Source organism: Schistocerca serialis, chromosome 1 (assembly GCF_023864345.2).
Source record: "Schistocerca serialis cubense isolate TAMUIC-IGC-003099 chromosome 1, iqSchSeri2.2, whole genome shotgun sequence".
Taxonomy (NCBI): domain Eukaryota; kingdom Metazoa; phylum Arthropoda; class Insecta; order Orthoptera; family Acrididae; genus Schistocerca; species Schistocerca serialis.
In genome coordinates, this window is record NC_064638.1 from 424,949,535 (window position 1) to 424,965,966 (window position 16,432).

Below are 16,432 nucleotides of genomic sequence, written 5' to 3' on the forward strand. Positions count from 1 at the left end.
ATCATTTCATGTGATATACAAGGAAGAAGCTATATATCTAGGAATGTATGCACTCCGATTTTGACAGTAAATGACACTGATGTACAACACCTATCTTGTATCATCTGCCACTGGAGTTGGATGAATATCTCCGTGAAGCTTTTGTGTTTATATGCTCCTATTCTTCATATCTTCACTATTTATTCTATTAATCCTGTCTGTAAAGGGTCACAGACTGATGAGCAATATTAAAGTACCTGTCAAATAAGAGTTTTGTAGGCTATCTCCTTAGAGGGTGGACTGCACTTACTGAAGATCCTTCCAATGAAACTGTCTGGCATCTACCTTTGCTATGATTAATTTTATATGATTATTCCACCTTACGAGGGTGGTTTTGTAAGGCTGGTAAAAGAGCAAGAAAAAAATATTTGTTATGTAAACAGCACACCTTACTTCTTGACAGTCTCCTTTGAGGGATGTACAATTGATCCAGTGAACCTCCACCTTTTTCATCTCATCGGAAAAATAGGTTCTGTCAAACTCTGCAAAATACTCACTGACTAAAACTATCTCTACCTCATTTGATGTAACTTCCTTCCCAGCAAGACACAGTTTCAAGTTAGGGGACAGGAAGAAGTCACTTAGGGGCTAAACCTGGTGAATAGGGTGGATGATGAACCATTACAAAGATCATTTCATGCACTTTCACCAAGTTTATCATGATTTTTAGGAAGGTGCATGATCCTAGTGAAACAGCACTTTTTTGTGTGCCAACCTTGGTCTTTTTCACAGCCAATGTAAGTTTCAAATGCTCCAACAATGCAGCACAGTAGAGTAAAATTATGGTTCTGATTTTTCCCAAGTGACCTGTGAAGATTATTCCTTGGGAATTCCAAACAATAGTGGCCATCACATTACCAGCTGATAGAATGGTCTTTGCCTTCTTTGGTGCACTTTCACCAACCTTTGTTTATTGTTTTGATTGTTGTTTCCCCTCTGGTGTGTAATGATGAATCCAGGTTTCATCAACAGTCACAAATTGGTGCAAAAACTCTGTGATTAAACGTCACCAGACACTGTGTTGAAATGTAGTGCTGGATGCACATTTGGTCGACTGTGAGCAATCGCTGCACCCACCTCACACACAGCTTCTTCATAGCCAGTTCTCTGTGCAGAATATTACGCACTCACTCAGTTGCGATGCCTACAGTCTCGGCAATCCCACAAATTTTTATCTGGCAGTCTTGCATTACCATACCATGTATTCTGTCAGTGGTTTCCTTTGGGGTGATGCTAACTGGGCAGCCAGAGTGTGCTTTGTCTTTGCTGCTTGTCTAACAATGTTTAAATTCATCAGTCCAAAAGTAATTGGTCTTCAATGATGGTGCAGAGTAATCTATACACTGACCAATTGAGACAGCTGTCAATAACGAACTATACACTGTACATCATTGAAATTCTTTATAGTATCCTTGGACTAATCAAGCTTGTCAATCATGAAGGTGCAACGAAAATGTTCCATTCTTTCACAGAAATTTACCAGATGTACCAAACCACCCTCATAAATCATTCCACATACTCATACTCCAAGATGCTTAATGGGTGTCACCGCTTCCAGTGGTTGTTTAGCTATTGCATAATCACTCAGAAATGGTGTTTCTGCCTATTTATGTGAATTTGTTTATGCTGCAATTTACCTGAGAATCCCTGTACCAACTGTCAATTGTTTGATGGTCTTCCCATATTTTGCTACAGTTTTCTAGCACTACAACTTCACAAATGATACTGTTATGTATACAGAACATCTTCCGATGTTATCTTCTCAAGTCATATACATAATCAGAACAATAATAGTCCTATAACACTCTCTTGGGGTACACCCAAAATTACTTTTATAACTGAAGATGTCCCTCCATTAAGAATGTCATGCTGTGATCTGTTTGCTAGGAGCTCTTCAATCCCATGATGAAAGTGCTCTGATATTCCATGTACTCATATTTTTTCATTAATACTGTTCATTAGTATTTGTAAGAAGTGAATGGTTCAAGTTTTTATTGATTCTACTTGTAATATAAGGATATTATGAGAACCCAATCACAAACTTTTAAATGTCGTAAATTTGCCAGGCCTTTTATCAGATTGTATATTTGTGATATAAAGTGTTCTTGATTGACTTTTCAACAGAAAACTATCACATGAGATAAATTTGAGATTACGACAAAGATTGCCTGCCAATTTATTAATACTAAGGCCCATTAGAGATTATAAAGTAAACCTAAAACAACAACTCAGCAAGATACATGTAACTTACGTGTCAGCCTCCAAAATCTTTATCAATTGTGGTTTCTTGGTAATATCCACTATCTTTGTCACAGCTTCAATTACAGGTTCTGCTTCTAGTATCAAATCCCCCTATAATAAAATCAAAATTACATAATTAGATCATTAAATACAAAAATCTATTGAGTACCTTGTCTGTTCCAGTGTACTGATAGCTATTCAGTCACTACATGCTGTTCACAAAAGAATGGAAAAAAAGAAAGAAAGAAAGAAAGAAAGGAAATGGAGGTACAAGGGGACATGCCAGTCTGCAGCTTTCATCTCACAGTGGGGAAAAAACTCCTATTAAAGAAACTTTAAGAAAATCATAATACCCACTCATGAATAATGTAAGAGTGCATGCCAGAACATTCCAATATGTAAGTTCACCATAAAATGTTGCTACCTTCCCTGTTGACATTAAGACTCACATACCATCAGGAATATTATTCAGGTAATAACTGAACAATCCTATTGTTGCTTGTCAGCAAACAATTTAACACCTAATCCGACAAAAATCCATGTCACAATGTGAAAGCAGTTTTTGTGTATAAAATGCATTAGTAGGAAAACATTACAGTGATGAGCTGACAAAAAATGTTCATCTTGATTAGCACATAGAAGTCTCTCTCACTGTGTTCTGCAAGCAGCTATGATATATAGCTCCTCAAAAATGTTCACGTTGGCAATCTGACAATCACTTGACAACATAACTAGTGTTCCTTTTCATCTCTTCAGAAACCTATTTCAATTTGATATTAACTGACTTGCATGTATCTGCTGTCCCCTAAGTTACAGACCAAATATTTCATTTCTTGCTTGTAATCATTTCTGTAAGTGTCATTTTAAAATTCAGTGCTGACCAGCTAAACACCTTATAAATCAGTTAATATGAATTTTTTTACTGGGGAAAAGATGAAGTAGCTTATGACACATCAAAGCTGATTCAAAGGAGTGTTGTGGTCAGTGGTAACTTGCACAACTGATTTTGGGTGGTGCAAATTTTTTTCACTAAAATCATTAAAGACAATCAAAAAGTTGCGATTTGGATGATAGAAGAAATGCAAAATATTTGTGAAGCTGTAGTCTGCAGATCTATCATGGAAGAGATGCTGAACGACAGACTTTTCCACACAAGCTATGGCAAGAGAGCAAATGGGCAAGGCTTGTTATCCGCAATTGACTGTGTCAAGAACACTTTCATCAATCTGATTAATGATGGCTTACACTTGATGTTTTCTCTATAAACTTGTAACAAAGTGCAAGTTTTGAATACGCCAGTGAAACATTTTTGAGCCCAAAAAATTGGGCTTTCCACTATCATGGATGAAAACAATGTTAATTTCCATCAACAGTAATGGCATAATACACAAAGAATTGGTGTTTTCACATAGGATAGCAAATAATGTACTCTATCAGAAATTAATAGCACTTGCTAACTTGAATGCTAATGCCTTGACCTTTCATGACTTTTCTCTCCTATATGAAAATGCCCTGGCTCATTTAGCATCAATGAATTACCAGGGTCTGTTGCTGAAAATCTACTCCGAAGCAACTGTTTTCCTCCCACTTGAATAGAGTCTTATTGCCCACAATTTATAAATCCCTTTAACATTTCAAGACACTGTCCATTCCGTTCAACTGCTCTTCCAAGTCCTTTGCTGTCTCTGACAGAATTACAATGTCATCAGCGAACCTCAAAGCTTTTATTTCTTCTCCCTGGATTTTAATACCTACTCCAAATTTTTCTTTTGTTTCCTTTACTGCTTGCTCAATATACAGATTGAATAACATCGGGGACAGGCTACAACCCTGTCTCACTCCCTTCCCAACCACTGCTTCCCTTTCATGCCCCTCGACTCTTATAACTGCCATCTGGTTTCTGTACAAATTGGATATAGCCTTTCGCTCCCTGTATTTTACGCCTGCCACCTTTAGAATTTGAAAGAGAGTATTCCAGTCTACATTGTCAAAAGCTTTCTCTAAGTCTACAAATGCTAGAAACATAGGTTTGCCTTTCCTTAATCTTTCTTCTAAGATAAGTCTTAAGGTCAGTATTGCCTCACGTGTTCCAACATTTCTACGGAATCCAAACTGATCTTCCCCGAGGTCGGCTTCTAACAGTTTTTCCATTCGTCTGTAAAGAATTAGCATTAGTATTTTACAGCTGTGACTTATTAAACTGATAGTTCGGTAATTTTCACATCTGTCAACACATGGTCGAATTAGAGAGGATATAAAATGTAGACTGGCAATGGCAAGGAAAACTTTTCTGAAGAAGAGAAATTTGTTAACATCGAGTATTGATTTAAGTGTCAGGAAGTCGTTTCTGAAAGTATTTGTATGGAGTGTAGCCATGTATGGAAGTGAAACATGGACAATAAATAGTTTGGACAAGAAGAGAATAGAAGCTTTCGAAATGTGGTGCTACAGAAGAATGTTGAAGATTAGGTGGGTAGATCACGTAACTAATGAGGAGGTATTGAACAGGATTGGGGAGAAGAGAAGTTTGTGGCACAACTTGACTAGAAGAAGGGATCGGTTGGTAGGACATGTCCTGAGGCATCAAGGGATCACAAATTTAGCATTGGAGGGCAGCGTGGAGGGTAAAAATCATAGAGGGAGACAGAGAGATGAATACACTAAGCAGATTCAGAAGGATGTAGGTTGCAGTAGGTACTGGGAGATGAAGAAGTCTGCACAGGATAGATTAGCATGGAGAGCTGCATCAAACCAGTCTCAGGACCGAAGACCACAAGAACAACAACAACAACAATACCATTTTTATTATTTGCAATTACAACAGAAGGTATTAGTGGGCAGAAGAAAGTGCTAACCACCCTTTCACAAGGACTAGTATGATCACATTGTCTATTCCATTTTCAAATGTACCACATATTGCTAATAAGTAGTTCCATTTGTACCAGAAAGAATTTTATAAGCTATTTGTCTTATTGCATTTATGTTCCTGAATGGAACCACTGGCCAATCATTTTGTCTTCTCAGAGTTATTTGTGCATAACTCCGATCAAGTTATGTGATAATGTAATGGACACTCAAATCAGGAGGAGCAGAGTTCAAATCTTTATCTGGTCATCCACATTTAAGTGTTGTGGTTTCCCTACATGATACAATGATTCATAAATGAGACCTTGACCAATGCCGTCCCCCCTCTTCATCCAAATGCTGCAAACTACTATGAAGTGCACAGTGGTAAGGCACTTCCACATTGTAATACATACCAGGATTTCATTCAATATCTATCTACATACGAAGAGAACAAACAATGATTGCTAAAATGTCTCTTGTGCTATGGTCCCTGTGTGTGTCACACATAGATAACTTAGTATTGGATCTTGAAATTTCTAAGCAGGCTTTCATGGAAGAGATGACCTCTATCTTCAAACGTCAGCTAGTTAACATTTTTCAGCACTTCTCTGGCAATCTTGTGGGTCAAACAAATCTGCAACCACGTGTGCTGCCCTGCTTTCTACCTGTTCAATATATCACGTCAGTCCTGTTTGGTATGGGTCCTATTCTACAATAGGATGCACAAGCCCAGATAGCTGTGCGCATTAAGAGGCACACTTCTGTGACACAGGGAGGCATGCTGGTCCTGAATCGAATCAATCTTGTTGGCTAATGGTGGGGCCTGGTGTGCCGGTTAGCCTGGATGAGGCTTTTAGATGGTTTTCCACAGCAACCTACATAAATACTGTGCTGGTTCCTAAGTTCTGTATCAGATACATGATGAACGAACACTTTGAAAAATGATGTCAGTTTTGATCATGGGATTACACTAGATGCAGACAAAAGGGGTACACCAATTCCTGCCTCTGGGGTTGGGGGTAATAGGCCATATGTGAGTATGGTTTGTTCTATACAAAACTGGAGACAACCATACCAATCCTGTCATGGCATTTGCTGGATATGGGGCACTGGAAAGAAAGAATGTATGAATGTCTTATAAAAAAATTCTTTGGAGACTGCCAACATTTCCCCAGCAACCTACCAATTAACTGAACGCTGCCACTTGCTTAACCTTCTACTGAGTGTGTGTGATCTTTTCATTTAATGAAACCAAGAATTTTGGATTGTTGATATTGTAGTCATTAGATACTACAATTCTGCATTTTTTGAAGTGCTCACGTTTCCTTTCTTAACATTTAAAACAAGTTACCAATATTTGCCCCACTCTGAGATCTTATCAAGATGTGACTAGATATTTATGTAACTTCCTATGTGCTTTAAGAATTATTTTTGATGTGTCAACTCATTTATCAATTTATGTTTGGGCGTTTCTGCTTCATATAATAATGACATTTTCATTAAATATTTACAAATGTAAGAGGCACTCATCGCCCCACTTGCTGTGCTCTCAAATTGTTTCTGAAAATAATCTCTTAACAAAGGTTCCATTTAGTTCCTGTAAAGGCTTCTCTTTTGAACAAGATATTACATTACACAAAATATTACATGACACTTAATATTTTTAATTTTTTATAATTTTGTGTGTGTGTGTGGGGGGGGAGGGGGGGCGCGGGGGGGGGGGGGGGGGGGGGGGGGCAATTTACCCACTTGCTATATCAAAAAATTGATCTAATGAGTAGAAGGAGTTAATTTCCTTTTAAATGTAAATGCTATATGGCTGTCTGTCAGACTTTTGATGCTATCAGGTAAGTGACCAAAGACTTTTGTGGCAGCATAATTTACCCCCTTCTGAGACAAAGTTAGATTTAACCTTGAGTAGTGAAATCATCCTTTCTCCTAGTGTTGTAGCCATGTTCACTGCTATTACTTTTGAATTCTTTCAGATTGTAAATAATAAATTTCATAAGTGAATATATATATTGTGAGGCTACAGTGAAGATCTCTAGCTCTTTAAATAAGTGTCTGCAGGATGATCTTGGATGAGGTCCAGCAATTATTCTGATTACACGCTTTTGTGTAGTGAACACTCTTTTATTCAATGACGAGTTACCCCAGAATATGATGCCATACGAAAGCAGAGAATGAAAATAGGCTTGGTAAGCTAATTTACTGAGCTGTATATTGCCAAAATTTGCAATGACCCTAATAGCATAAGTAGCTGAACTCAAACATTTCAGCAGAGCTTCAGTGTGTTTTTTCCAGTTCAACCCCTCATCAATGCATATACCTAGAAATTTTGAATATTCTACCTTAGCTACCGATTTCTGATCAAAGTCTATATTTATTAATGGTGTCATTCCATTTACTGTGTGGAACTGTATAAACTGTGTTTCGTCAAAGCCTTGCTTCTTCTAATGAACATTCAGATCCTATTTTCTCTACAACATTTAAAAAATGATTATTCAAAATGTTTTCGACTTCCAGCTTGTTGTTTGTCAAGTTTCCATTCACTTTGATGGTAATGCTGTCATTCTGTACTCTTGGTTGCCCTGTCTCCCTTGTAATAATATTGCAAATTGTTTTCATTTTGTTATCAGAGGTATTAATCTCAGACATGATGCACATGCTTCTGGGCTTTTTAATAACCTATCTTAATGTAGCACAGTAGTTTTTATAATATTTCGCTGTTTCTGGGTCATTACTCTTTCTTGTTGTTAGATACAGTTCCCTTTTGTGGTTACAATATATTTTTATTCCTTTAGTAAGCCAAGGTTTTTTGCATGGTTTCTTATAATTACATTTAACTACTTTTTTGGGGAAACAGTTTTCAAATTCTCTCACAAGTGCATCATGAAATAAGTTATATTTTAAATTTGTATCGGGTTCCTTGTACACCTCATCCCAGTCTAACTGCTGAAGATTTTCCCTGAAATTTCTAATTGTCGAGTCATTAATTGAACACAGAACTTTGGGGGGTAGTTTTGAATTACTGAATGGAGCTATGTCATATACTGTAACTAGCTGAGCACCATGATCAGAAAGGCCATTCTCAACGGGACAAGAATTTATGTTTTTAAACTTATCTTGGTCTATAAAAGTGTTATCTATCAATGTACTGCTGTCCTTTACTACCCGAGTACGAAAATCAATGACAGATATGTCAAATTGAGAGAACCGAGCAACACTTCCAGGTCATTCTTCCTATTACACTCTTTCAGTGAATCAACATTGAAGTCCCCACAAATAATAATTTGCTTTCCCCTATCTGACAGATAGCACAACAAAGCATCCAAGTTTTCCAGGAATAAATGAGTTTCTTGAAGGGGACCTATATACTGTTACAATTATGAAAGAGCCCTCCTTCAGTTTAAGTTGACAGGCACATGCTTCTATATGTTGCTACAGACAGAACTTTTTTGTATCCAAACTTTTTACACAGTGATAATTTTTGACATATATATGGCAACTACTCCTCTCACCTTATTCTCTCTACTCATATGTGCAGCTAACTTGTAACCACTGATATTTACCTTTCCCATATCAGACACAATGTGATGCTCAGACAGGCATAGTATATTACATTATCAGATTCAATGTCAACCAAACAAACCAGGAGCTCATTTACCTTATTCTTCAATCCTGGAATATTTTGGTGAAAAATGGTAACCTTTTTTTTACTTTACTTTTGTGAGAATCTACTTTTTTCTTTAATCTGCCAATATTTTCATTAAATATGGTAACACAATTATTTACTTTACTTTTGTGAGAATCTTGTGAGTTTTGGACTTCTTTAGCACCTGCCTGCCTGAACTTCTCATTGGACACTGATATTAGTCTAAAACTGAGGTACATCTATGAGTACTAGTGTCCCCCCCTTATGGATTTCGCTAACAACCCTGAAAGTTTACCCTTCCCTTTCCTATTGAGGTGTTGGTCACACCTTGTGAAATCCTCCCTATTAACAGCCTCGACAGGAACCAATCCAATGTCTGACAGAGTGGCCGCCCTACGCAACTGATCCAACTCCATATCTACTCTCCTGACAGAGTGGTTCAACTGGAGCTGATCATGCCGCACGAAAGCAGGCACCAGCCCAACATTGGTATAAAGCAATATATGATCTTACTGAATCTGTTCTGGTAGAGATAAACAAGAAAAAATATTCTGTTTAGCTTTTCTGTGATATTGCCAAGGACTCTGATTGCATACATAAGAAAAATCTACTTGAGAAACAAATGCTAAAGCATCCCTTCCAGTAATCGAGTCTTTGACAATATAAAATAGAGGGTCACATTAACAATAGACACAACAGGAATAATACTAAATTCGTATTGGGCAAATATTAAATATGGTGTGTTGCAAGGTTCAGCGCTTGACCCACTCTTATTATTAACCTATGAAAATGATTAGCCTGTAGCATCAGAGCATTCTTTGTTAATGTCTGCTATACTGATAAAGGGCCCAAACACATCCATTCCTGAGAAATCCAAGGAAAAAAATGAAACAGATTTACCAACTGTTCACTGAAAACCGTTTAACCCTCACTCATACAAAGAGTTCAGCGCTTGACCCACTCTTATTATTAACCTATGAAAATGATTAGCCTGTAGCATCAGAGCATTCTTTGTTAATGTCTGCTATACTGATAAAGGGCCCAAACACATCCATTCCTGAGAAATCCAAGGAAAAAAATGAAACAGATTTACCAACTGTTCACTGAAAACCGTTTAACCCTCACTCATACAAAGACTCGTCCACTTCCAGGTATGTCAAAATGATAGGAGAGCATTTTTGTCATATACAAGACACTTTTGTAATTTTGTTTTCACCCAGACATGTTTTAGCACTTTTTGTATTATCGTCAATGGAGTTATTTGTTCATTTTCTTTCTGCAAAATTGTTTTTAATGTTAACCTCTAAAGAAACTTTTGGTACGAAAAAATGTAAATTTGTAAAATGAGTGACTGTTGTCAAATATTTTTCATTAGTTTGCATATAGTACAGAGTTGAGACACACATCGCTGACGTGAGGCAGTCTATGTTTTTCATTATCACATGTCTAAAGATTCTAATTTTATAGTTATTTTGGAAATAGAGTGGATGTATACATTTGTTTACATATCTCATAGAAAGCTATTGGTTGTTTATGCTGCTATCTTTAGATCTACTACACAATCTACAGCTTGTCATTTGCAAGCAGCAAAATGTGGTGGTGGGGATTTTAAATGCATTTACAACTGAGAATTGCTATATATTGGGTTATTTAGAGTATTACTCACAGTTTTTTTATGTTGAAAACCACACAGCCACAACAACAGATAATAGTGGCAGAAACTCTGTGCTTAGTGAACAAATATTAGAAAATATACTTGTAACAACAACAGCAAAAGAAATAAGCATGTTACCTTGGCACAAACAAAGCAACACCATAACACCAAAAAACTCTAAGTAACAAACTAAATAGCCCAATGTACAGTGATTATCAGTCAGAAATGTATTAAAAAGGGGGCAGGGAGGGAGAGGAAACCACCACATTTTTACTAAAAATCTAGAACCTTTACACATATCGAGAATTCCTCAATTCCGTGATACAAGTCTCAACTCCATACTATATGTAAACTAATATAAAGTATTTGACTTTAATTGCACATTTTACAAATGTAACTATTTTGTGCTACAAGTTTCTTTATAGATTAACATGTAACAAACAATTTTGCACAAAGAAAATAAACAAATAAATCTGCTGTAGATAGCACAAAAAGAGCTGAACATGTCTGGGTGAAAACAAAACTACAAAATGGTGTCTTGCATCAAGCCGAATTCTTGTCCAATTTTTCTTAGCAAGCTCCTTCACAATAAGAAGAACAACAATTATTTACTGTCTGGCAACCAGAAGTAGAGGCAAATTCGCACACATTCTAGGCACTGAGATGGGCATTAGACTGAAGTGGCACCATTACATGGGTAAGTTAACTAAAAAGACTCTGTTCTGCCTGCATTGCACCTATAGAGGTAAAACTTTCTCATTGGGCTGACTTGTGTGTGGGAGGATTGCTTACGTACTTAGCATATTTTCAGTCATTAGTTTCCTATTGTTTAATTTCCTAGGGAAATGCAGCTAAGGTAAGAGAGTATTTACATAAGTGTGCTGTGTGAAAACTGTTCAACAATGATAACAGAACATCTCACAAAAGCCCCTTCTAGGACCTAGGGACTCTATCACTTATAAGTCAATACATGTACTCCCTAATGAGGTTTGTGAACAACAATAAAAAGGAATATGGGATGAGCTATAGAATTCTCAAACACAATATTAGAAGTAAATGTAATTTTCTTATAGATCATGCATCTCTATCAGGTTTTCCTTTTACTCTGATGTCTATAACAAGTTACTGACATACATAAGGCAAAATACTGAAAATCATCAGATATTAAAGAAAAGGACACTTCATTAGCCACTCCTACAATTTATAAGGATATTTAGTTGCAGGAATGTAAACTGTGCCTAACTCTAATGTTTGTACTACACAGATCTTGCTTTGAAGCATTCGAAAGAAACAGCAGCTGAGTTGTATAAGAAAAAGGAGAAGTGGCTTTTTCAAAGTACAGCTATTTTTCTCTCTAAGTGAATGCATGAGTGAAAGAGTTCTGTACCTTGCATAATAATATGGATGAAAAATACTTCATCATTTGATCAATCAGTAGGCAAAGCAAAAAATGCAAATATAACACAAATACCTTGTCTTTTTTCAGATCTGGTGGTATCCTTAACAACATCAGATTGTCAGATGCTGTTGTTACAACAATTTCTTGGATGCTGTTTAGAGGCAGATTATGCTTCAATTTGAAAGTCTTTCCATCTAAGACATACAACGACTTGCTTGTTACTAGCATGGCTCGCTCTCTTGGTTTGTAACCATGCCGATCATACTTTGTCACAGAAATTGAGTACTGTAAAAGAATTATTACAATGAATTAAATATCTAACCTCTTAGTTAACAAATGTAGCATCAAGAATTCAGAATAATTACCAACACACATGCCTAGCCTTTAATACAATACTAAATAAAAACTAGGACAGTAATAATATCACCCTCATTCAGCTGTTAACTGGATTATTGAAAAATTTCTCCTTTTGAATAAAAAGTGAATTTCAATGGTAAAACAAGGAATAAGTTATCACAACTTTCTGAAATTTGCGTAACTTTTTCTGAATCTGATGGTCAAATTGTTACAATGAAATCATCAAGTAAAACTCTACTTCCCTGACATAAAAACACTTCTCAAATACATTAATCTGATCTCCCAATTTTGTTAAATTACTAATCAAGAACTTAGGATAAGGTAATGACAATGGTACAGCTTATTTTTCAGGCCATCAGAAAAATTGAGAGAAAGGTCATAATTAATAAAATATTTTGCATTTTGTTGCAAACATTTTGAAGTTGGAGCAACAGAGCTGTCTGAAAACATCAGTTTGAATGTCTCTCCAACATCTGAACATGAGTTCAGTGAAAAGTTATTATTTACAACTAACAAAGCCCATATCGCTTTGATTTTTAAAACATCATCCCTGGCGTAAATAATTCAACTAACTGTCAATCAAGTTTCCACATTGATGCACTACATGCCTCACGTTTGTTTGAAATGTGAATACTTGCTTGGAATTGACTACTTGGTTGGATTTCTACTTTACTAGGGTTAACAACATTTTCACTTTTATATGAATGCATTCAAGGGTGCATTCATATAATTGATTTACCTTGATGGGCAATGAACCCATATCCTTCATTGGTGGGAATCTAAAATTAGTGAGCATGGATGACATGGGCAGGGACTGCAGGTATGCGATGCCAGGTGGGATTGTGAGCCAGCCACAGAGCATGCTGAGATAGTCCAATAAAATACTGTGTCCATATGGTGCTGTAGTTAACACCACTGTCTTGTAAGCAGGAGATCCCAGGTTTGAGTTCTAGTCCGGCACACATTTTCACTCATTGCCACTGATTCGGCACAATGTCCCAATGCAGCTAATATCATTAGATTCTTCCCTTCCCTTCCCTTTCTTCCTCTCCCCCTTCAATTTACATAATTTCTCTTTTACTTGGGCACTTGCAGATGAATAAGAAAAGTTTTTAAGGGAAGGCTGACAAATTGGGAATCAATTTCGGAGCCTAACCACTGCTCATTGAAAACATTTTTCTCTAATGACATTTTCATGACTTAGATATGAAAAACTTAATTAGAAACAGAAATTCATCAGTTTAGAAAAGTATGAAGTACTCTTGCAGAGAGAGAGAGAGAGAGAGAGAGAGAGAGAGAGAGAGAGAGAGAGAGAGAGAGAGAGAGAGAGAGAGAATAACCACTCTAGGCCCTTACTTCCCCATGACTCAGCCTACTTCTTAGAAAGTGTTCCCTGAATTCCCCTGACCTTTGTAAAATTCTGTGACTTTCTCTGGCCTACCAGAGCTACACCAACTTTCCAGAAAATTGTGAGCATGAAGTGGCACACTAATATTAAATCCCACACAAATTGTAAATGCAAAAGTTTGTATGTATGTTTGTTATTATGTAAACTTTCATCCTCCAGTTGCATAAGCAAAGAAACTTTAGGGAGGTTGGCTATAATAATGTAGCCTTCTTCAGAAATGTCACAATATAAAATTAAAACATGCCAGATAACGGCCTTGTCAGACTTAAAATGTTAGTACTACAGTACATAGCCATAAGACTGCATCACTTCTACTAATGTTTTGCTGATAGGCCACATAAATAGGCCAGACAGGTGGGCCGCAGGCACCGAGTCGTAACTGGGCACCACAGACAGCGATGCAGCTAGCTCAGCTGGTGGGTACGCGCATTCCAATGCTCTCTTTATCTTTACGTTCACATACGCATTTCATGTAATCATTATTTTCAACAAGTTTAAGGCTCTTTTTTATAATTGATATACGTAAAATAGTGTATCACCAATTTTGAGCTTCGTAAAGGTTGCATACACATGAATTTTTATAACTGCCTTTATAATGACTTGTGGTGTGTTACATCCCTATGTACTACTTAGTAACCCGTTAAATCTAATACAGTATACTGCTTATTACTCACGCCAATACCTGGCCATGACATACAGCCTTTTTGTTCCTATTAGTAGCTTCGGGTAATGATTACCGTATACACTGCATATTTAATACACTAACCTATGTTCAATGCTGTTTCACAATTTGTTATACATCAAATGCCATATTTATATTTAAGAGCTTCATAAAGTTTGCATGTAACTCCACTGGCTACAATGTCTTCATAATGTTTTGTGGCGTTGCACGCACCTATTGTCCGATAAATCCGTTACTTTATATGATCTTCTACCTACGTCAGTAGCTGGCTATGACACGACCTACTGCTTTTCTTATGTATTAATTTCTGATCACATATTTAATCTATCTAATTGCTAACCTGTATGAGACAGTTGTCCTTATTATCATTCACGAGCGTTAATTCTTAGCTAAGTTCCACACATTTCAGGCACTGTTAATCTTAACTTATGGCCTCTTTTTATTAAAAGGTTCCTTTACGCTATATAATGTTATTTGCCTCTCATAGAACTGTAACTTCTGGTATTATCGTTTATTTGCCAGTAACATTTTAGTTGCTGTAACAAATGATGTTATCAATTACTGTTTATTCTTTCTTATGTACAGTACACTTGTTGTATGTCTTTTACCTTTTATGGAAAGGTAATTTCAGTGACTTAGGATTTAATGCCATTAGTTGTCAGAACTACTGTAATAAATTATTTTCCATAATAATCTCAGTTAACATTTTCTGGTTTTAAGTCAGTATTACACCGAACGCGCATGGGCGCGACCACTAGCTGAGCTCGCTGCATTGCTGCCCGAGGTGCCCAGTTACAACTCAGCACCTGTTCCCACATATGTGGCCCGTTTGTGTGGCCTATTGGCAAAACATTAGTAGAAGTGATGCAGTCTTGTGACTATCTACTGTTAGTACTAACATTTTAAGTTTTACATTACTGAGTAATGAATTACAAAATATGCTGGGAAAGAGAGTAAATAATTTCACGACTGTTAGCGACAATACCTATCATGGAAAAGATTGTGGTTGTCCTTGTGAGTATGGAGAGCCAGAAATCTAGTGCAATACATATCTGTAAACAATCATGTTGTGCCATTAGCCTGACAGGTGAACACACCTTCAGCTCCAACTTGTGAGACAGTGCTCCAAAAGCTCTAAAGCGTTTAGAAAATTTACAGACTATGTAGTAGTGTCGTCTCTTGTTTGTCACTGTATTGATTGATGTGTATGTGGTCACCTCACCAGGTACTTCATCAATAATTTTGTTACTGATGTTCCACACCAATTCATTCTTGGGCAGAATATCTCTATGCTAAACTTAATGAATTAATTTGATGGTTAACTTTCATGAGTGACATTTTAGTCACATCACCCATCCCACGGAAACAATAGTCATGTTGTCAATCCCACAGGAACAGTGATTTTCTTTGGAGTAAAAGGTAGCCTATGCGTTAATTCAAAATATAGGCTATCTCCATTCGAAAGTTCATCCAAATCTAACTTCAGCGTGAAGGAGTAACAAACATACTAATTCGACAAAGAGAGAAAATATGCAGTTTCTAGTTTGCTGCAGTGCAAGTTTTGTAATATTTGTATGTGCAACAATGTGATCTGCCCTCACATATGTGCTTGTTATCAGAGGACATGTTCGCATATCATCATCAAATCCAGCCACAGTAAAAGCTTACCACATGCTACAGTAGCCATTATCTGGCATGTTTTAATTTTATATTGTGACATTTCTAAAGAAGGCTACATTATTGTAGCCAAAACCTACGTAAAGTTTCTTTGATTATGCAACTGGAGGCTGAAAGTTAACATAATTACATTTTACAGTTGCTGACTCTGCTGCACCATGGCTCAAGCCTCAATACCTTCCAGATAAAACTTTTGCGATGGGACAGATGCATGGCTCTGAGCGCTATGGGACTTAACATCTATGGCCATCAGTCCACTAGAACTTAGAACTACTTAAACCTAACTAACCTAAGGACATCACACAACACCCAGCCATCACGAGGCAGAGAAAATCCCTGACCCCGCCGGGAATCGAACCCGGGAACCCGGGCGCGGGAAGCGAGAACGCTACCGCACGACCACGAGCTGTGGACAGATGCATGGATAAAGTGTTTTGGCATTAACATTTCTTTGTAAAGAACAGTTTAGCCTT

At 36.9% G+C, this 16,432-nt stretch overlaps 1 protein-coding gene across 2 annotated transcripts in view; it reads right to left on the reverse strand.

The window, feature by feature from the left end:
• Window positions 1–16,432, reverse strand: part of LOC126472242 (unconventional myosin IC) — a 418,925-nt gene that overhangs the window by 17,119 nt on the left and 385,374 nt on the right. For both annotated transcript variants that reach the window (XM_050099923.1, XM_050099922.1), the window contains 2 exons: window positions 11,908–12,120; window positions 2,291–2,391 (listed from right to left, as the gene is read on the reverse strand). In XM_050099923.1, the coding sequence (XP_049955880.1) occupies window positions 2,291–2,391; window positions 11,908–12,120 (314 nt within the window). The remainder of the gene's footprint in view (window positions 1–2,290; window positions 2,392–11,907; window positions 12,121–16,432) is intronic.